The 21,904-nt window shown below is 46.7% G+C and overlaps 1 protein-coding gene across 1 annotated transcript in view; it reads right to left on the bottom strand.

Annotated features, from left to right (window-relative positions):
- Positions 1–21,904, bottom strand: part of SLC24A3 (solute carrier family 24 member 3) — a 500,344-nt gene that overhangs the window by 127,845 nt on the left and 350,595 nt on the right. Inside the window, exons 5-6 of the mRNA XM_044263528.1 lie at positions 19,918–20,002; positions 19,428–19,531 (exon numbers count right to left, since the gene is read on the bottom strand). Of these exons, the coding sequence (XP_044119463.1) occupies positions 19,428–19,531; positions 19,918–20,002 (189 nt within the window). The remainder of the gene's footprint in view (positions 1–19,427; positions 19,532–19,917; positions 20,003–21,904) is intronic.

The following is a 21,904-nucleotide window of genomic DNA, read 5'->3' as shown; positions in this document are numbered from 1 at the left end:
CTCCAACTTGTTAACTCACCCTGGAGACCTTGGGACTTCTCAGTCTCCACAACCATGTGAGTCAATTCCTTACAGTAAATCACTTTATAGATGTGTGTGTGTGTGTGTGTGTGTGTGTGTTGGAGAGTGGGAGTAGGAGAAGGAGATGAGTCATATCTTACAGGTTCTCAAAGAGTATCTTTGAGTTGACTCATCTTACTGGTGATTTCCTTTAAGACAACTGTCTGGACCCATTCAACTTGTCCATCTCTCCTTCATGCCCACATATCTATTCACTAATTCATGAAAGGGGCCTGAGAGGCTGCAGAAGGGAAGGACTGACACGTGAACCAGGTACAAAGCACAGCTTAGTAACATACTGTACCCATACACACTGGAAAGGCCAAGGGAGGCTGGACCCAAAGCACAACAGTGGCATTCAGTTCATAGTCTTGACAGTTACAAGTTGTATGGGTGGACAAGTCACTTCCCCCAGCATCAGCCCACCCATCTGTTCCAGTCATTCTTCTGTGGTTCATGACCTTTCCTGGCTTTCTTCCTTCTACACCTTCAGTCCCACATGTCCTATGCCCCCTCTGATCTCCCTCCTACACATAAGGCACATACAGATGCCTTTTATTTTTATTTATGGACAGAGAAGAGGTTAGTTAGCATACTTCCCTAGGCTCTAAAAATTCACTCCTCAATGTCAGATGAATCCCATTTGCAAAGCAATTGTTCAGATTCAAATTTACAGAGAAGTCTTAGAGCTTCATTGGAGCTTGAAATCCCTTATAAGAAATGTGTTTCTGTATTTCAGCACCGAACAATTTTCAAACAGTCTGAGCTATGGGATAAAAAGTAAGATCAATACCTACTACCATTACTTCTATGGGCGCGGCCTGCACCATTCTCAACCAGAATCATCCCTGTTGTAAGAAGTCCCCCTCCCCCACGCTGGAAGCCCTAAGTACTCAGCAGGTAGTAATTAGAACAAGACAAGTCCACACACACCAGTGAGCAGCATGTTCATGTGGAACCCAGGCAGGCAGCCTGCCCTCTATTCTGCCCTGCTCCCCAGAATAACTCTCAAGGGGAGGGGTCTGCTGAGCACAGAGGTCCGGGTATGATATCACAGACCCACCTTATTTCAGGGACAGAAAGTGGAGGACTGGCTAGTTTGGCCTGCTCTCCCTTGCTGGGCCAAACAGCAAGCCCAGCTGGGGACATCAGGAGGCTCAACCTACTGCCAGGCTAGGAATTGGAACTGGGTGTCAGAACTGGCTTCAGAGAGTGGGCACAGCTATTCGCAGCAAGAACAGGTGAGGGGTAGCCTCTTCCCTTCACAGCCCACTAAACCTCATGCTGCTGCTTCCTGCCACCATTCAGTGGACATCTGGGGGAAAAAGCAGCCTGGTAGGTAGAGTTTCCTCTTCCTTTTCAAGACTATTAGGGTGTACTCATTTTCTCTTGGCTTGGCAAGTTCACCAGATTGATTCGTGGGGAAAACTGAAGTTTTGGCAATTTGGTGGTTGTGAGTTGCTGGAGAAGAGGATGAAACATCAGGTCTCTAAACAGAGACTCCACAGGTGGATGTCAGAAAGCCTGTGCTGGGAAGAATATTTTTTCAAAATGAAGACAGCATGGGTTATGGCTCCAGATGTGCAAGTTCGGCAATAATGCGAATGGCAGGCTTATGGAATTGGACCTGCATCTCCTAATGGCAGTCAATATAAATTGCTAAAAGTCCTAAGAATCTGTTGATGTCAGCTTCAAAAACTCGCATGTTGCTGTTACATTCTAACACCAAAGCTATATTTTGCAGAAAGAAAGAAAGGAAAGAAGGAAAGGAGGAAGGGAGGGAGGAAGTGGGGCACGGGGATGGGGAGCAGAAGGAAGGGAAGAAGAGAGGGAGAAAGGAAGAAGAAAAGTGGCTCAGTGGGTTAAGCCGCTGCCTTTGGCTCAGGTCATGATCCCAGGGTCCTGGGATCGAGTCCCGCATCGGGCTCTCTGCTTGGCAGGGAGCTTGCTTCCCTCTCTCTCTCTCTGCCTGCCTCTCTGTCTACTTGTGATCTCTCCCTGTCAAATAAATAAATAAAATCTTTAAAAAAAAAAGTTCTAACTGGAAACAGACTATTTAGGCAGTGGATTTAAGTGTTGTAAAAAATTATAGAGAAAAAACTAGAAATAAACACAGGGTGAAAGTCCAAACATTAAACAGCTGTTGTTGAACTGGGTGAGTATGGAGCTTTAATTAAATCTGATCAATCAAGCACTTCATACAGTGTCTTGGGGTTCCCAAATCTAAGACCACTGCAGGATTCAGTCAGTGAAGTCAATGCGGTCTGTTGCTTTTACCTGGTATTATCTGCCTGTCAAAAGTCAGATGCTACCGGCAAACATGCAGGGAGGTGGGAACATGGACTTTTCTGTGAAACAGGTGTGGGCTGAATTCCTACTCTGCCATTTCCTGACAAATCCCTGATATTTCTGAGCCTGCTTTGTCATTTGCCAAATGGGGGTAAATTTTACTGTATTAGTTACCTACCATGTATAAAAAACTACCCCCAAATGTAGCAACTAAACACAAAAAACCCAGTTATTATCTCATGTAGTTTTCGAGGATTCAGAATTTGGAAGTGGTTCAGCTGGGTCATTCTGACTCAAGGACTCACTGAGTTGCAGGGAAGATGTTGGTTGGGGCCACAGTCACCTTACAAGTCCACTTACAAGAGTGGAAGGAGCTTCTTCTAAAGTGGCTCAGTCACAGGGCTGGTACACTGGTGCTGTTGGCAGGAAGCCTCAGTTTCTCCCCACTCTGACCTAACACAGGGCTACTTGAGTGGCCTCACAACATGGCTGCCTCTTCCCCCAGAACAGGTGATCCAAGAGAGAAAGGGAGGCAGAAGCTCTCATGCCTTCTATGGCCTGCCTCCAAAGTCGCACTGCCTTTTCCATAATATACTACTGGTTAAATGGGTTCTCCTTGTTCAGGGTGGGAGGGGAACAAAGAGGCCTGAATACCAGGAAGTGGGATGCCATCTTAGAGGCTGGCTACCACATTTGTCAAATGTCATTTCTCAAATTAGAGATAACTATAACCTGATTATTTTTATGAGGAATAAGTAAGAAAATGTACATGTTGTGCCCTGTGCTCAGTAAAGCCTGTCCCCTTTCACTACAATTTAGGCCAGCTTTCATCTGAGAGAGACTAAAACTACAGGGTCTGCTCAGTTGAGGCACCACAGAGAGAGTCTGGAAAGTAGGTGAAGCTCGGCCTGAATAGAAATCTGTTAAATTACAACTCAAAACTGACACCTGAGAGATGACTGTGAGAAGCAGACAAACAAAGGGGCCTATGTATAGACAGTCCTGGTTTCAAATATTCTGAAGTGTTGCTCATAATAAACCACCAGATCACCCAAGCAAATTCTAAATTTTCAGCACCCGAATGACTTCCCAATTTAACTCTTGCACCTGGAAGTGGCTTGGTCAGACCAAGTATTCCAAAATGGGCGTGGGAGGAAGGGGAAAAGGGGCCCCTGAGTTGGGTAGGCAAATACTTGGGCTTGAGACTAGCTAATCAGAAAGGCCACCGTAAGAGGAGAATGTTGAGAATCTGAAGGATAAAAGGATTTGGAAAAGACAAAGGTCACTAAGGCTAATGGACTGTATATCTTTCAGGAATGGAACTGAGGCTGAGCAAAAAGGGGGTCCTTTGATGTAAGGATACAGAGCTGGTGAGAAGTGAGGGAGGGTAGAGGAAGACCTTGGGGGAAATTCCTCAGAAGGAGCAATCACAGGTTTTGAGCCAATATCCAAAGGCAGATACAGTAGGATCTCACATTTGGGTGGTATTAGAGATGTTGCCCCTGTGGCATTAAGCTGGTTTAGAACCATTTAACACCTTGACAGACCTAGGTTAACACACAGATTTCTGATCCTTTTCACCCTCTGTGACATCTCACCAGGAAAAGTGCCCCCAAGTATTTCCCTAGAACACTGTCCTGACTGCAGCCAAACCCCTCACTAGGACCTTCAGGAGCTGGTCCTGCCTCACCCCTGGTTCCCCACTCAGAAACACTGGTTTCCTTTTTGTTCCCCCAAGTTGCTCCTTTGTTCCCATCTCACAGCTCTTGCATGAAGTTCTCTGCCTGGAAATGTTCTAGCTCATTACCAATCTGGTCTCAGCCCCGAAGAGTCCTTTTTCTCCTGCAGCATGTGAGGTGGTCCCATTCTAGCCTCTCACTTTCTGCTAGTCACCAAGGTCACTCTATTTTAGTATTTTCGGACTATTTCCATCTGACACTACCTTGTTGGTTTAATGTATGCTTGTTCCTCATCTGTCTTGCCTCAACTGGAGTATAAGCAACACTAAGGCTTAGGGGCCCATCCAGTCTTATAATCATTTTCCCAAGCACTGGATCTATCGCTCAGGAAATGATCACTGGTTGAGTAAGTGACTGGATCACACTGGTGCTGTCCGGGGCTACCCTCTGTGGGATAACGCCACCGGAGTCCCAGGGCTTCCCCGGAAATCCTTCCACAGACCTGGAATGATGGGGCTCACTTGCACATCAGGCTCAGTGGGAACAGGGCACCAAGAACAGACACAGTTGGCACCCCAGGAGTTCACAGCATTTTCTTGGGTTATGTGCATACACGGCTCCAAGGGTGGCGATAACACACTTAATTCCAGAATGAGCAAACAATTCAAGGAATGACCACAAAAGAACTAAAGGGAAAATGTGTCTGGAGACTGAAAGCTCCAGGAACCCTCTTCTGATGGAGAAAGGACTTCCCTTTCAAACAATGGTAGATGGTTTGATACCAGTCAGCCCACTTGGGCAAACAGGTATATAGATACCCCACAGGGTGTGGTTACAAATACAAAGTCAGTTCTGGACTATTTATAGAGTTCATTGATTTCCATGTCTGGTGGGGCTTGCTTGACCCCTGCACACTAAAAGCCCCCAAAACCACCTCAGAAAGAACCACTATGGAACCCCCTCCACTGCTTTATTCCTTGGAAAAGGACAGAAATTAGAGAATGCAAATTCAGAAATATAAAAAGTCAGCATCTGGGGGTGCCTGGGTGATTCCGTCTGTTAAGCATTTGCCTTTGTCTCAGGCCCTGGGATTGAGCCCCATTTCTGGCTCCTTGCTCAGCAGGGAGTCTGCTTCTCCTTCTCCCTCTGTCTGTGGCTCACCTTGCTTGTGCTATCTCCTTCTCTTTCTGTCAAATAAATAAATAAAATCTTAGGGGAAAAAAAGGCAGCATGTACCACCATCCCCCATTGAGTGACCTGGTTGGACAGTTGGGAACTTTCAGTGGGCAGATGCAATGGCATGGCCAAGTGTGCTCAGACCAAAACCCCACAGAATTTTGGGCCAGGTCTAGGCAGGACTAGTGAAGTCAGCCCCAGTCCCGGCCAGTCATGGCCAGAGACTTTATAATTCATAAGGATCCTTTTGCTTCTAAATCACACATGGGTTTGTCCAGTTCTCCCTGGCAGTATCTGGCAGTTCAAGCTAGGGCCAAGGGGAAGCTAAGAAGGCCAGAAGTTGAACTTAGCACTTGGGTAAAAGCAATAGATTTTCTGCCACATTTTGGTTCATAGCTCTGTGCAGAGAACACAGAGGCCTCTCTCAGGAAGATTCCCGTAGGCCTTCAACCTGGCCCCTGGGCCTTCACAGGTTGCACAAGCAAAACCAAGCCACCCAAGGGCTCCAAAAGAAACTTGATTCTGAAAAGGAAACCAACATTTCACAAGGGACACGCTTGGGCTTTGTCTCCCTGGGTCAAGTAGGAACCCACCTGGCTATCCTCTCAATCTTTTCCCTGAAACAGAGTAGACTCCTCTAAAGGAAAGAATATAGGCCAAGGGTAGAATGGGCTGCACAAATCAATCAGGGGCGACCCCCATCAATGTGGGGCAGTGGAAGGGCCAGCTTTCTGCTGCTCTGTTCTGTGGAAGCGCACTGCACCCTAAGAGTGGTATGAGAGAGTCCCGACACCCATTTCGTCTCACAACACATTTCAACACCTGCTGTTGTCAGATCATTTATAAACGCAGCTCAGAACAGAGTCTCCCTTGCTGAAAGGAGACATCATCTGGTTTTTCACTCACAGCCCCCCAGGCTGCTGGTCTCAGCACTTTCTATAAAAAGTTCTAAAACAGAAGGACTTAAAGGAAACCCCATACATGGGACACTAAGAGAGAGCTATCTGACAATCTGGGAAGGTCTCTTCTTTCAATCACAAAATGTGTTTTCCTACAACCTTCCACCATGAGAGACCTCCCCACATTACTTTCCTCTGCTGGTTTTTGTTCCTCAAGGATGAAGGATACAAATTCTAGAATGAGATGTCCTAGTTCTGAATCCCAACTCTGCTATTCCTGGTTCTGTGGTCTGGGGCAAGTTTTCCCACCTCCTTCTCTGGGTTCAGTTTTTGGGTCTGTAAAATGAGAAAGACAACAGCCACTCCATGGGGTTGATGGAAGCATGCACTGAGATATATATATATATATATAAATTTATATATATAATTTTATATTAACTCAGATGAAAAACCAATAAAGATGAACTGTTAATACTGAAACTGTCTTTAATTAAAAATAAAAATAGATGATAGCTGGAAGCAGAAGAATGTTATATATTATTAAAAAGCAAAAAAGGAAAAAAGGCAAAGATGCTATGGGGAACCTAGAACCCATGTTTTTAGCAGCTGCATGTTGCAGTGATCAGAGACAGAGAAAGGAAACGGAAAAAAAAAAATGATTTACTGATAATGACCAAGATCTTGACATGATGAAGGCCAGGGGGTCTCATGCTTACAGTTGACTGAGCCAGGAGTCCCCCCGCAAAGGAGGGCTACTGCATCAAGTACCCTAATTCTTATTTTCCATGCCCCAACTTGATCTTAGAGAGAAAAAATCACAAATAAAGCACACTGAAGCCATTTTCTTCCTCAGTCACGTTGAAAGTGGCAGCTCACGTATATCCACTATGGGGAAAGAGAGTTCCCCTTCCTGCTGTGTAAACATAAGCCACCCCTTGGTTGAGTCAGGGGGAGGAAAGCCCCAGGCCACCCTCTACTCCAACGGACTTTGCCTGTAAAAGCCAGACATTTGGTACATGAGCTCTCCTCTTGCCCCAAACAGTCTGCACGCTATCTGGAAAGGTTAATGACATTTGTTTATTTCTCACTTGGAGATTCAGGCTCAGGTCCAGTCTTAAGGTTTCCATTTAAATGCAGAGCAATATTTCCCCTGCAGGAAAAAGCAGCTGGATCAGGAGGGCGTAAATGTCTTACTTCACATAAATAAAAGGAGATTGGCCTGGAATAGAAAAGAGTGAACTATAAAAAGTGTTTGGTCACATTAAAAAAACAGGGGGCAAAAAAAAAAAAATCCACAAAATTTTCCTTGGTGGCTTCCTCCTGTTTCCCCAGTTTTCAAGTTGCAAACCGTGTCCTGATGAATTACCAAGTAGAGACAGGGCTCACAGGGAAATGAGAGAACCTGGAATAAAGACAACCCTATGGTACCGCAGCCTAGTATGACCTGATATAATACCCTAGCTCTATCTGGACCCAGGGTAGGGAGGGGAAAGGAAGTGACAGAGAAAATGATGGGTCCAGCCATACCTCAGTAAATGCTGGGGATTTCAACTGTTCTTATCTGACTTCACCAAACACAAGATCATGACCACCATGGGTCTACGGAGCTCCCAGGTGTCGCTTGTAAAAATTCGCAAAGTTGGAGGTTGACATAAGATGGGCAGTGCCATCCAGGACTCAGGTCTCACTGCATCTAAAGCCCTAGAAGGAGCTAATCAGGGCTTTCACTGAAGTGACACCAATAGGAGCAGTGGCTCTCTAAGACAGTTGGGCTGGGCTTGCTCAGGCAGGCTGAGTAGGGCTGTTAGTGACAAAAGCTGGCCGGCAAAGTGGCTGGTGAGTAACAGATGGCTGATCAGACTTTGAATTACAAAAAATAAAACTTCACAATGTATTTTGGCCCCCTTACCAAGTTTCTGGATCTGACATACCAGAGTAGACTTTAGAATACATTAGATAATAGTCTGGCTGGTCTTTGAAAACAAACCCTCCTCAGTTGTCATGACCAATTCGTACTTGTTAGTATCGCCAGGCCCCATTTACATGGATCACGACCAAAATCCTGAATCTTCCATGATTTATCTCATTCTGTCACTCCCATTTTTAATTCATCTGTAAATCCTCTCGGCACCATCTCCAAAAATATTCTGTGTCTAACAAGCACTTCTTATTGTTGTTACTGCCCCAAATTCAACTCATGCTTCCCCACAGACCTGCCTAACTTGTCTCCCTGCCACCATCTGTCTCCATAGGGTGCTTTTCCCCCCAGCGTAGTTTGAGAAAATTTCCCAAAGTATAAATTAGGTAATGTCACTCTATAGCCTACAACTCTCCAATGGCTCCCCATTTCACCCAAATTCCATCATGATCTGATTCCAACCAGAGCTCTCTCTCAGCCACACTCTGCCTTTAGTAGGTTCTTCCAAATGGACCCTTTTCCTGATCCACACACATACCACACTTGTTTCTGCCTGAAGACCCACTACTCTTTCCCAGATTTGCATATGGAGTTGCCTTCATGATTTGGGGTTTCTTTGACACCCTTCTCCAGACCACCCTTCCCAAAGCTCCTCCTCTACCTTTCCCACCAGTCACCCCATATCCCAATGCACTGTCTTCAAGAACTTCTTGTTTTGTATTATTACATCATCATTTATTGGTTTACTTGCTCTTTGCCTGGGTTTCCTACTGGTCTATGAGCTCTAGAAAGAGAGGAAACTTTCTTCTCTTATTGACCTCTGTAGGCCCTGTGCCTGTATATAACAGGCAGTGAATGGATCCAAGAATTGAAGTCCACATAAAAATCACTAATTAGATTTCATGACTATGTCTCACATTCTTCCTGAAGAGTTTCTACTGTTTCAATCCACCTCACCTTTGGGGTTCTTGGCGGCAAGTTGGGACATTCATCACTGCATCTGTCTAAGCCCGAACACCTATCAAACAGTTCCTGAGCATGTTTGTGCCAGGCCAGGGGGCATTGTGAATTGTATCTCTGATTCATATATCCATCCTCCCCCGCCCCACATCAGTGTATCAGTCAGTCATTCATCAAAGGTTGATGGAGTGCTTACCATATGTGGGTAGAACTCTTGGTGCTGCAGATACAGCTGGAATTAGGTGGAGCCAGGCTGGGCCTTCAGGGAACTCCCACCATGCATCATGATTCCCTACTGGCAGGAGAGAGTTTCCCTACAATTCTGCAGCCTCCTCCTGCATCTCATGGTGGATGGGGATGGTTGTGGTCACTGCATACACCCTTCTGGCTTTGCTTGGCATTGGTGTATCCTTATTCTACCCTGTAAGCTTGGCAGACAAACCTTTTACACTGTCCTAGGGCAAGAACTGTCTATCTGCTTGTGGGGCATGTTCCCTCTGTTCAGAGAGACTCAGATGTTCAAAACAGTGCCCAGAACCAATCTTCACTGTAGATGTTACCATTTTCTTCATGGAGTGGAAAACAGAAGTATTTTCTCATTCACATTGAACTATCAACACTTACAAAGGGACTTTTCCTGGAAGCCCTTTATAAATCAGTATTTCTTCTCCCATCTTCTCTCTGTGACTCTTACTTTGCTTTATTTTCTTCAGAGCATTGACCACCACCTGGCATAACACATCATGTCCACATTTAATTCCCTCACTATCTCAAACTCTATCAATCTGTCTGCCTATCTGTCATCTATCTAATGCATCAATCCGTTATCTGTGTTGGGTATTTAAGATCCCACAGCCCTCTACTAGAATGTAATTTTTTCCTCTAGTATCTCTTCAGTGCCTAGAATATACTAGGCACTCAGTAAACATTTGTTGCATCAACGAATGAACTAACCAAAGAAGGAATAAAACAAAAACATTTCCTTCCAGAACACAATCAATGGATTATTACCCTGGCTTTAAATTCATAGATGGTAATACAAAGAGACAAACCACCTTTAATTAATGTTATTGTGTAGATATGCCCGGGATCAAAAGTACTGGGGATTCACGGTGTCAGGGGCTGACCATGGCTCATACCATGGACACTCTAATCATAGCTGCTGGGATCCAAAACATGAAATCTGGTCTGTTCTGTACAGCACATGCAATGCCGTATGTGTTGGGGTGGTGGTGGAGACAAGTGCTAAGACCAGGAAGGATTCTGGTGGCCACCAGCAGAAGGCTTTCTTTGTCCTGCTTGCAGATACACTTTCATGACTTGCTAACATTTAACATTAAACTTGCTAACATTTTTATCACGGGAAGCTTTCCAGCAAACTTTTGCCTGGGGTGGAATTAGGTCATGATTGGAATTCCTCACCTCCCCTAGTGGCGTCTGCAGGGTCTGGCTGTGAATAAAGGGCAAGTGTCTTGGTGAGGGAATCTCTGTGTCAAGTGTTGGGGTGCCTGGGCCCCCTGGAGCTTTCATGGGATCCAAGTGTGGGTGTATAGGCCCAAGATGCCAGAATCCTCCAGAATAATGTAAGCTCAGCAGATGCTACACACACATTCCATTTGGGGGTGACGGGGGCATTTGAGGATCCTTCGAGGGATGGTGAGGACGACTGCCACACAGAAGGGAGTTTCTGGATAAGGCTTGGTAGAAATCAGCTCTCTGAGAAGGACTGCACCCCTGAAGCCCTAAAAGCCTCTCAGCTTTCTGGTCCTGTGACTGACACACTGCTCAGCCTCTTGGAGTTCAGTTTCTTCTTTTCTAAAAACAGTGTCCTTGTCATAGGGCTGTTGTAAGGACCAAGAGTGTTAATCTATGCAAAGTGGTGAGAACAGTGCCTGGCACATGGTTAGGGAATTTAAGAGTGCTGGTTACTGAAAAAATAAAATTAAATAAAAAAAAAAGGGTGCTAGTTAAAGAGAAATACTATATAAAACAAGCATCTGTCTGTCAGAAGGGCTTTTGTCCTCCCTGCATTCATCCTCAACCTCAGGTCCAGCTGTTGGTGAGGAAGAGGGCCTGGATGTCCACAGTTTATAGCTCTTTCTGCGATTTCACTAGGGTGGCCTGGCTCTGGTTCAATTTGGCACCAGCCCACAGGGTAGATTCCTGCTAAGAGCCCCACTCATCTATACCAGGAGGCAGTGTCGGGGATGCTATATTCACTTGGACATGATCATGAAAATAAATGCCATCTGTGCTGAAAAGATGGACTCTCTTCATGGGGTAGTGCCCAGCCATGACGGGTGTAAGGTTCTGGTCTCCCTATGTGTTGAAGTCTGGCCAGTACTGAGAACTCCCTTTCCAAGGATGGAGCTGGTGATCTGAAACTCCATCCCCTTTGCTCACTTTCAAGGAGCAACGTGAGACTTAATTACATGGGAGGAATGTCTGGCCCTGGCTGCCAGAGGCTGGGTGCCATTTCTGAAAGGGTGCATCTCAGCTCTCAGTGACTGCTATACAGAAAGTCATGCTGGACAAAGAGAGGTGACCTCTGCGTTTTCTCCCACATAACTCAGGAGTACCACTTCTGAGTACCTCTTGCAAACCCACATGCAAATAACGAAAGAAACAAAACATGGCCAAGATCACTTTGAATCATTTTGAATGGCCTCAGGCTCTACTGATTTGGAAATGAGTGAATTGGACAGAAGGACTTAGAAGGGAGGTCCAAAGTGGTGGTTAGAGGATCTCTGAACAGTGGCATTGAGGACAAAATCTCCAGTGGAAAAAAAAGCGGGCAAAGATTTGTACAGGGTCTTCATCAAAGAAGATATTGGATGGCAAGTAAGCACATGAAAACATGCTCACCATCATGATTCATCAGGGATCACACAAATTAGAACCACAGTGAGGTGCCCCCCCACTCATCAGAATGGCTAATATTAGAACAAAAGGAAACCAGTAACACCCATGCTAACGAAGATGCCCCCCACAGTGAGGTGCCCCCCCCACTCATCAGAATGGCTAATATTAGAACAAAAGGAAACCAGTAACACCCGGTGTAACCTCACATAGTATGGGAAATACAAAATGGTTCAGGTACGCTGAAAACCTGCTAGCTTGTTCTTACTAATACACTCACCATACAACCCAGCAATCCCATTCCTTTGCAATCCATCTGAACGAAATGGAAGCATACATTCACACAAAGACCTGTGATGGATCTGTGCACTGTGTTACCACCTGCGTTACACCAGCCAAGGGGAAGCAGGCACTGAGGCAGCTCATGACTCTGCCCAGGAGTCAGTTACCTGTTCTGTAAAAAGCTGTATATTTGGGGCAGAACTGATCACATTTTTACCTCTGGAGAGAAGACAATGGGCAGGTGGTTCTTGATTACCCTAAGCCAATCGGATTACTCTAGTTCTTTTGCCATAGTGACTGGTTCAGGGATGCGTAGGTGACCCAAGATGGCCCACTCAGATTTTTGGTTGATCATGCCAGGTAGGGGATGAGAGGTAGGGTGGGTGGGGAGAAATTCTCCTTCACTTCTGGTCAATGCCTGTGAAACCACTATGGTCATCTTTTGCTTTGAGGGATAGCTTGAGGAAGGAGTCAGAGAAGGTTAGTGATAAGAGAATCACAGAAAGTGGGCGGGAGCCCTGAGCAAACCATGCCTGATGTCCATTTTCCTCTGTATTTTTCACAGATACTGATAAATTCCCTCCATTTAAAAAGCCAGTTAGAGGTGGGGATTTTTTGTTACTTGAAACTGAAAGCCTCTGAACTAGTCTACATGTGGGTCCAGGAATGGATTAGATTTAGAGAGATCATTTCAAGATTGTAGAATAAGCCAGAGACAGGAGCCATAAGCCAAAGTCAAAGATAAGGAAGAGATCTGGGATGAGGATGCAGAGGCCATTAAGATGGAGCAGCCCAGAGGTGGGTGGGTGACTTTAATGGAACTTGGGGCCAGGAACGAGTATGTGTCAGGGGAAAGATCAGGTATGGAGCCCTGCCCGTACCCAGCCTTGAAGGGGCAGTGGGAATAGCCAGGGAAAAGAAATGACCAGGAAACAGTGAGGGCAGACAGCCCGATATAGGATTGGGGCATCAAATGGGGACAGTTCACGCTGCCTGGGCCAACTGCCCAATGAGGTCTGTCTCTTGCCCAAGGCCAAGCTTGGTCCATGAATCTGAGCTGAGCTGAGCCTACAGATGGGGCTCCAGCAGGTACATCTGCTCCTCCAAGTTCAGCTGATCTCAAACTAGGGCTCGGGATCTGCCTTCAAGCAAGGTCTTCCTGAGGCAGGTGGCTGGCCGATGTCACTAGAAGAAATTATTATTTCACTGGAATGTGATAGATCCAGGGACTCCAGAGAGACCAGGCCCTGGCCTTTGTTTCCTTTCCCACCACAAATTATCCTCTCCTACTTAAAAAGTAAAGCAACTTGCCCCTCAAGTATTCCAGGCATCACTAATTCTCCCTCGTGTACTTCCATCTCCTTTTCTAGGGAGAATGATAGACCTCCAGGCCCTGTTTCCAAGCATGTGGGTGGGGTTTTTCAGTTTCATCTGTTTGGTCCCTCAGCCTCTCGGGGAATCTGGATGCTTCCCAGAACTGGGAACTTAACGTGGTTGGGTTAAGTCACATGTCGGATTTTGTCTGGAGAACAATAAGCTAGGAGCCAAGGTGAACAGAGTAAACTGGGGTGCTCTGTGGGCTCCTACTGTGTTTATTAGCTTGAATCCTCCCGTCTGTTTAGTGGAGTGAAAGTCTGGTGGTAGATGATGCCACCTGATTATGAAAGAAGCTTCTAGTGGAGCACTGGTTGGGCTGAGCACTTTCAACACCCATCCCAGGGCACCACCATTTGTGGACAGGTCCCTTCTTTGCCTTGGCTCAGCTCCTACACTACCCACTTCTAGAGAACACAGAAACATTAACCATAATAATGCAATAACAACATCTGGGGAGTTTTAAGTCATGGCTCCCCAGGAGGAAGGAGAATGGATTTTACAGTCAGTGATGTGGGCTCCAATCCAGGCTTCACCAGCTCAAGGTGGCCTCTCCTGCACCCAGATACCCTCTTCCTTGCTGTAAATGATGATAATACTGTCTTAAAACTCAGTAGGTAGGGAACCTGGGGGGCTCAGTTGGTTAAGCAACTGCTTTTAGCTCAGGCCGTGATCCTGGAGTCCCAGGATCGAGTCCCACATCGGGCTCCCTGCTTGGCAGAGAGTCTGCTTCTCCCACTGACCTCTCTTCTCTCATGCTCATTCTCTCTCTCCCAAATAAATAAATAAATAAAATCTTAAAAAAACCCTCAGGAGGTATATTTCTACAAACATTTATAAAGCACATTGTGGTGCCTGCACACTGGGGAAGTTTAATAAATGAGAGTGGAGGTTGTTTACATATATTAAAAAACAGACTGAAATTATATCTAAAAAATACATAATTTTATATAATATACAATATATAATATTATACAATATATAATATAATATATATATTATATAATATATAATTATATATATATAATTCAATCTGGTTTTTCTTATTTTTTCCATTTCTCTGCTGAAATTCCCCAGCCATTCATTAATTTTTCCCATCTGTCCCTATTTAAGATAGATATTTCAAATTCTTTTCCGCTAATTCTTGTATCTGGATCATCTGTGGTTTGCTTCTGCTGCTGCTTTCCCTTGGTATGAGTCCTGTTCCCGCCTCCTCACAGGTTTTGGATTTTATTATTGCACCCTGGAAATTATATACAGAAGAAAATTGAGAATTGAAGAATAATACTGATCCTTCCGCCACACCCCCAACAAATGTCAAGTTCTGCTCTCATTCGCTGGCTAAAGGGAGGGAGTGATTATTCATGTTTCAGGAAGTGTTCATTTGACTGGGAGTGAATGGTGGGTCACCTGTGGTCAGCCCCACCTCACCCACCCAGCTTCTGTAGGAAGGGCTAGTCTCCTAGTTCCAAGGGTTGGATTTGGGATTCCTCTTTTTTGGGGACTGGGAGGACACGAGAGATGGCACAGATGAAATGATCTCTTTCTGCTTCTCTGTCCTGCCCTCACTTATGTTTTTCCAGGCAAGTTTGGGGAGGGGTGGAAAGGACTACTCTCCGATGTTGAAAAAAATTATTAGTGTATGTGATAGTCTTTCAGACACCAGTATCTCCCAGCTATCTCCAGCACCGCCAGTATCTCACCCGGCTTCATCTCTACCCTGCAGAGTTCTGGATCTTCACAGCCTTCTGCTCTGCCTGCAACCAGACCTGCCAGGTCTCAGCTCACTGACAGAGGGCTCCTCTCTCTGGAAGCTAGTTCATCAAGTCTCTCCTACCTCATCTCTTCTCTGATGGTCTCATATATGGGTATGATTTTTATATTCTCCAGATTGGTTTTTGGTGTCCCCATGGGAGCCGAGGTCTTCTGTGTCCTAACGGGAAGCAGTGAGTGCCTGGAATGGTAGCTGTTATTTTTAGCACTAGAGGAAACTTCCTAAATGCAAGATGTCCTGGCCCTGAATTCTTAATAGCCAGCTTAGTTATGAAGCTTGTGTTTCATCCAGGAGAGGTGAAAATGAGACCACATAGGTGGCTTATTTTTAAAGGCTTAGTTGAGTTTCTAGCAAATGCTTTATGGGCTGCACTCCTGTCTTCCATTTCAGGTCCTTCCAAGGCCCAGCCTCTATGTCTTTTAGCTTGGAGGTTTTCTCCCGAAGTCAGTCCTGCTCATGTCCAGCAGGAGAGGTTCTTACCAACAATTGGTGGAGCCTGGTGAATACACACCCCAACTCCCTTTCCCTTGGGTTGGATACCTAAGAGACCTATATTCTAGATAGTCTCTCATTTCCCCAGAAGAAGTAAATCTCAGCTGCCCACAGTGGTAACTTACTTACTAATAAGCACACTTTCCTTGTCTAGTTTCTCTTCTTGGCCTCACTGACTCCCTCCTTGGCATGTCCTGGGATCACCTTCCAGATCAACTACCTGTCTAGGAATTGTTGCTTAGACTCTCCTGTGGAAACCCAACTGAAGACAGGTTTCAGTTCAGATGTGCAACCTCTGGGTGCTACTTTGGTTTGTGTAAAGGGGCCAACATGGATAGGGTGTCATTTGGAGAAAGGTGAAGTCAGCCAAGGTTAGATGCACCTTGCCAGGGATCATCAGGCCCATTTCGAGAATGCCAGGAGAGCTGATGCTGGAGTTCTTTAAACTGGAATATGAACATCTTAATCTGGAATGCACTTAAATGGTTTACTTTCTCTTTGTGCTTATGTCTTTAAAGCCCAACATGTGCTGGATGGTGGACTTAAATTCATAAGTACATTGTTTCACAAAATTGGCATGAAGTTCTTGCCACACAATATGCAAAATACATTAGTATGTTGTACTGAGAGCTTGGTGTTCTCTCTCTTCCTATTTTTTGTTTTTAAATAAAGCAAGCTTGTAGGACTACAGCCCTGTACATGTCTTGTGGGGATGCCAAGGACTGCTCTAAAAGCCACTTTCTAAGAAGCAATTTTCTTCTTGTCCCATAAAACTCCCCAAAGCACCTTAGGCAAACACCAGAGCACTGGGTATGTTTGCAAACTGCAAATACGGCAGACATTTAATTACATCGAATTCATCAGAACCCTAATTGAGACAGGAACTCAAAGCTTACTGCTTAATTACTTTGATTTCAGATGAGTAACAGACTTGGTCATGAGCAGCCCTTCAGGCCAGAATACATTAGAAAGAGGCCTGCGGGCACTCTCAGGGAATTCTCCCAGCCAAATGAAAGTGTGGGGCCACATAAATAACTATGCTAAGTGAGACCCATGATTGGATTTATTAATCAGTTCAATTCCCAGTATCCATCCCTTGCTGCGGTGTTCCACAGTATTGGCCCACCACCTGGGAATGCTTCTCCGGGTGTAAGGCAGGATTCATTTCTCACCCATTTTTCCTTTCCCTCTCCATGATGAGACAGCCTGGAGGCAAAGCCTGGTCTTCTGAGACTGCCCTTCTATCTGCATCTTCTCATTTTGATTTTCATTTACAAGAACTTCTTCCTGACCTTCCCTTCCTTCCCCACCTGGCACCCCGTGGATGTTCCACTAGTTAGTAGAGTCCACCAACTTCTTGGCCAAAGGATCACAGTGACTTGTGGTGGGATTCAGAGGTGAGGACCCCAGGGATCGTTACTCTTCTGAGAGCCGATGGTGGCATCTTCTATTGAGTATTTACCGGGTGGACTGTCTGCTGCTTAATGCTGAACCTGTTTTGTTTCTCCTGTATGGCGATGCTAGGTGGTAGGTGGGCTTAGAGCCACCTGCTCCATAGATTTGAAAACGGGCTCAGAGGAGCGATAAAGTCACTCCACCAGGATTTCATGGCCAGCAAAGGGCAGAGTTGGGATTCAAACCAGTCGGGATTCAAACCCGGGACCAGTCTGAGTCCCGGGACCCATGTTCTTTCCTGAAACATAATTTTCCTCCCTCTGAGTCCCGGGACCCATGTTCTTTCCTGAAACATAATTTTCCTCCCTCTGCAAAGACTTCTGGGATACTACAAACTGCTGGAAGAAGAGAGGTGGATGGCCTTAGCCATCTCCAAGTGGGCACAAGACAAGGAGAAACAGAAGGAAGTGTTGGCAACCAGAATCATCACACGGGCGACTTCTCACAACATCGTGACGGCTGCTTCTCTCTGCTTGCAGGGACCTTCCAGAGGGAGGAAAGTGACTGAGGCCAGCACATGCTGAAGTTCAGGAAGCAATCTGCCTTTTAAGCTGGTGTTCTAACCAAACCAGTGATTAACCACATTGCTAATAAATTATGAATACAAATGAATGCAAACCACTTCATATGTAATTAGTTGCCTGGCATTTACTGGGTACCTCCCAGTCATTTGTTTCATTTCTTTACTTGGCTTCTCCCCCTTTGGGCTCGCCTTTCCATCATGCTGCAGGTACAAATAACTAATGCACTAATGACAATGAGAATAATGGCCAGGCTAATAATCATACTGTTAATGGTGACAATGCTAATTAAGAGAGTGTGAACGGCAACAGCCTCTTCTGAAGATGTGACTATTCATCTCCCCAAGGAAACGAGAAGACGGCGACAAGAAGAGATCCACGCAAGCACAAATGGCACCAAAGGCAAAGGCAGAGACCTGTTTTTTGGTTTTTGGGTTTGGGGGGGCACTAACTATATTTATAAGTCTAAAAAAAACCCCATATTGTGGGTCCACACAATCTAAGACAAGAGATGATGGGTCAAAATGTTGAGAAAAATAGAAAATGTCAGTCTAGCAAGTTGGGCAGAACTCAACCACCATGTATGGACATGTCAGCGGGCTCTGGAGCCCATTCCTGGTGACACCGATTCCCTCTGCCTGTTACCCACAAGCAGTCAACCCATTAGGCAATCTGAACACATTGACGGGCATAAAATGATGACAGTGAGAAATGGGCAGTGGAGAACTGCAACGGTGTTCCAGGTGCCTCCTGCAGACTCCAGTCTGTATTAGAGAGACAGGCAGGGTGGGTGCCCCTGGCCGGCTTACTGGACAGCACAGGGGCCCAGAAAAGGGTGTGGAAGAAGGTTCAAAGGCACTTTCTTTCGCCTTCAGACCAGCTAACCACCTCTAGCAGGACCCTGTGTCCTCACAGTGAGGGAACTGGTTAGGATTACCAGGCTCCTCAATAAAGCAGGGGGAGTGCCCTAAATGGGCTTCTAGAAGGTGCTTTTCCTAGAAGATATTCAAGCCCAGGTGTCTGGGCAGAGTTCAAGATCAACGCTCCCATGAGGGGATTAGGACGTCAGAGCTGGCAAACACATGGGTGCCTCAGCATTGCCTGAGGCTTGCACTTAGGTGACTTCTGGGTGTCTTCCTAAGGTTTTCCAAAACAGATACCAGACCCCATGACAGTCTCTGGAAGTAGAACAGCCTCCAGAGACAAAACACAGGCATGCAAAGCCCCTCAGGATCCCAGAACGAAGCTAAAGTAACCACAAAAATAAATGGCTTGATGGCTATCCCAAAAAACCATCCTATGCTGTGATGGCAGCAAACGGTTTTTAGCAGAAAACGAAAATCCGTCGTTTCCTCCCCCTCTCTCTCCCTCACTTCCTTTATCGCCAGTGAGGCAAAGCCATACCATAAATTGTTTTAGGTCATTCCAGTCCAGATCATGACATTCAAAATGAGCTGGACATCTTCAGATCCGTAGCCTGTACCTTCAGGCTGGTCAATTATTTATGTGGACCCAGGTGTTCTGTAAGCCATCAGCATGGAGACCAAACAATGGTGCCTGACAGTTTCCAGTCCCAGTTGGGCAGCCTACTGGAGTATGAGATCCCATGTCACTACTGCCCGGGGCCACCGGCCCCCACCTCCACGCTGTCCCCTCTGACCCCATGCCACGTCCCACCGCTGGCCTCACCTGCCCAGCAAAGAGCCCGCAGACACCGATGATGCACAGGATATTAAATACTGCAGAGCCCACGATGGTCCCGACTCCCACGTCGCCCTTGGTGATGAAGACCCCTGAAACAGACCTGAGGTCAGCCTGGTTGTTGTGGCCAGTTATCCTCATGCAAGTGTGGGGAAGTGTTCACAAGTATTAGCTAGACCGTTCTCAGGGTCCACGGGAAAATGGCCGAGGATGGGAGAGAGTTTTAAAATCTGCACTGGGGCTATTGTTCCGTGGGGGCACTGGCACAGGAACTGGGACACGCTTGTGCAAAGTGAAAGTGTCACTTAAGTAAAAGAATGACAGCAACCACAGTGGGGCGGGAAGACGGGTGTTCTGCTCCTTGGGGTCTCAGGAGTCTCATTTCCTATTCGCCAACCCACTACAAGGCTGTCTGTCCCCATAGCCCTTGCCCTCAAGAGAGGGCAGGGCTGAGAGATGTTCCCAGGTCATCACCTACCTATGACGGAAGTGAACAGCTCTGGGGCCGAACTGCCTGCTGCCATGAACGTGGCCCCAGCCACATCTTCACTGAGGTGCAGGCGCTACAGAGGAGCAAGGACAAAGCACAGGTGAGTTGGGACTCCCCTGAGAACAGAGGCGATCATGACTCCTGAGGTTCTGAGCTTGGGGCCTCCCAGAACCGTCCCCCTCCCACAGCTGGACCTTTCTTGCACCACCCCCTGCTGGGACACAGCTCCCCTGGCCATCCTCCTCAGGGGTAGGATGAGGGAGGGGCTCCAAAGTTCTGTGAGTTAAAGGTTCTTGACAAGATCTAGGAATCCCCAACCCAGGAGCCCCAGGTGGTGTGCAGATAACGGGGGGGGGGGGGCGGGGGGAGGGGGAGGCGCAGGGGGGGATGGGCTAGTGTGAGGCATGGTGGGGGTCCACCTCCCTTCTAAAAGGTATGCCACTCACTTCCTCCATGTTGCCAAATAGCCTTACTTCTTAAGGGATGTCCAAATCCACATTTTTAGGCAAAACATTTTGATTTTTTTCCCCAGTAATTCTTTAGGTATGCCTAAGGGCATATTTAGGTATGCCTAAATGCCTATCATAGGCTAAATGAGGCTCCTGGTAATCAGTTTGCAAGTCTGGATTCTAGGAGGTTATAGCAGCTTTGGGGGTGGAGGGGTCACCCTCCTGAAACCTACTGCTCCTCACTAATGCAATTTTGAACCCCCTTTGGGGAGAATGGGGGGGAGCAGTGAGACTGAGACTGAGTGGAAAGGATGTGGAGCCGTCCAATATGTTCTATACAATGAATCCTCCGAGTTACCCTGTCTGAAAGTCCAAAATGTGATCTACAAGAAGATGAGACAAATATACAGGTATCTGAGGCAGGTTAGCATGTTTAGCCTTCCTGCATTCAGTCAGGACTCAGAACATATGCTGTCCCCGCTGTCAGTAACTAGCGGGTTTCCTGCTGGGTTCCCGCCAGGAGAGGCTAGTCTTGAATGACACAGTCCCTCTTCCCATTGCAGGAGCAGCTGCACTTCCTTGCTCGGCCATGGAGGGGCAGCATGGCCTCGGTGTAGGCCCTTGGCTCCACGGACAGCAATGGGCTGCTGTGGTAGCCCTAATGGAGCACTTAGATCTGGAGTCCGGGGAATCCCTCACTCTGGACTGAACAGCTCAACTTCACATGTGGTTCTGAGAAGACTCTAAGAGGTGCTGATACCTCCAGTTAAAAGGTGTGGCTGTGAGGGGTGCAGGTGAGACCCGGGACAGAGAGTCCCTGAAGGTGACCTAACACAGAGCTCACATTCCTTGGTGGTCCATCAAGACTTGCCAGGAGCTGGGAGCCCAGGACTGCTGTGTCTGTTCCAGCTCGGGGTCCCTAATGGGCATGAGACATAGAGTCCACACCCTGAGCTCATCTCCAGTTCCTCTCTCTCTCCTTCAAACCCTGAGGTCTGCTTCTTCTCCCATGTTTCCTTACCTCCCCTCCTCTCTCATCCCTAATTCACCTGGGCTCTGGTAACATCTTGCTGGATACTCCGAATCACCAGCTGGGGGAAGGAGAGGGTCTTCCTGCCTCTGGACACCTCTATCTACAAGAACATAGTTGTCAAGAGCCTTCTTAGCTCCCTCCTGAGCGCTGGTAACCCTCATGTCCCAGCCTTGCCTTCCCCAGAGGCGGATTCCAGTCCTGGGTTCTCTTCCCTTGGTCCCAGAGCTCAGACTCTTCTCAGCACAAATATCTTTCCTTGAAATGTGTTGTCTTGAAATGTGAAAAATGCTTCCAAGGGCTGCTCCCACCCTGTCCCTGCACAAGCCCTTCCCTAACCATCCCCACCCCCCATCCAGCTCTCCCTCCCCTTTCCTTTCTCTCTACTTTTCAACTTCCCAGAACTTCATCCAGCCCCGTGTGCCTCACCCTGGAGACTGGCTATGTGTCCTATGGCCCATAGATGTCAAGGAACCACGCTCTGTCTCGTCCCATT

The sequence above is a fragment of the Neovison vison genome, chromosome 8, assembly GCF_020171115.1.
Source record: "Neovison vison isolate M4711 chromosome 8, ASM_NN_V1, whole genome shotgun sequence".
Classification (NCBI taxonomy): Eukaryota; Metazoa; Chordata; class Mammalia; order Carnivora; family Mustelidae; genus Neogale; species Neogale vison.
This window is presented reverse-complemented; position numbering and strand designations above follow the sequence as displayed.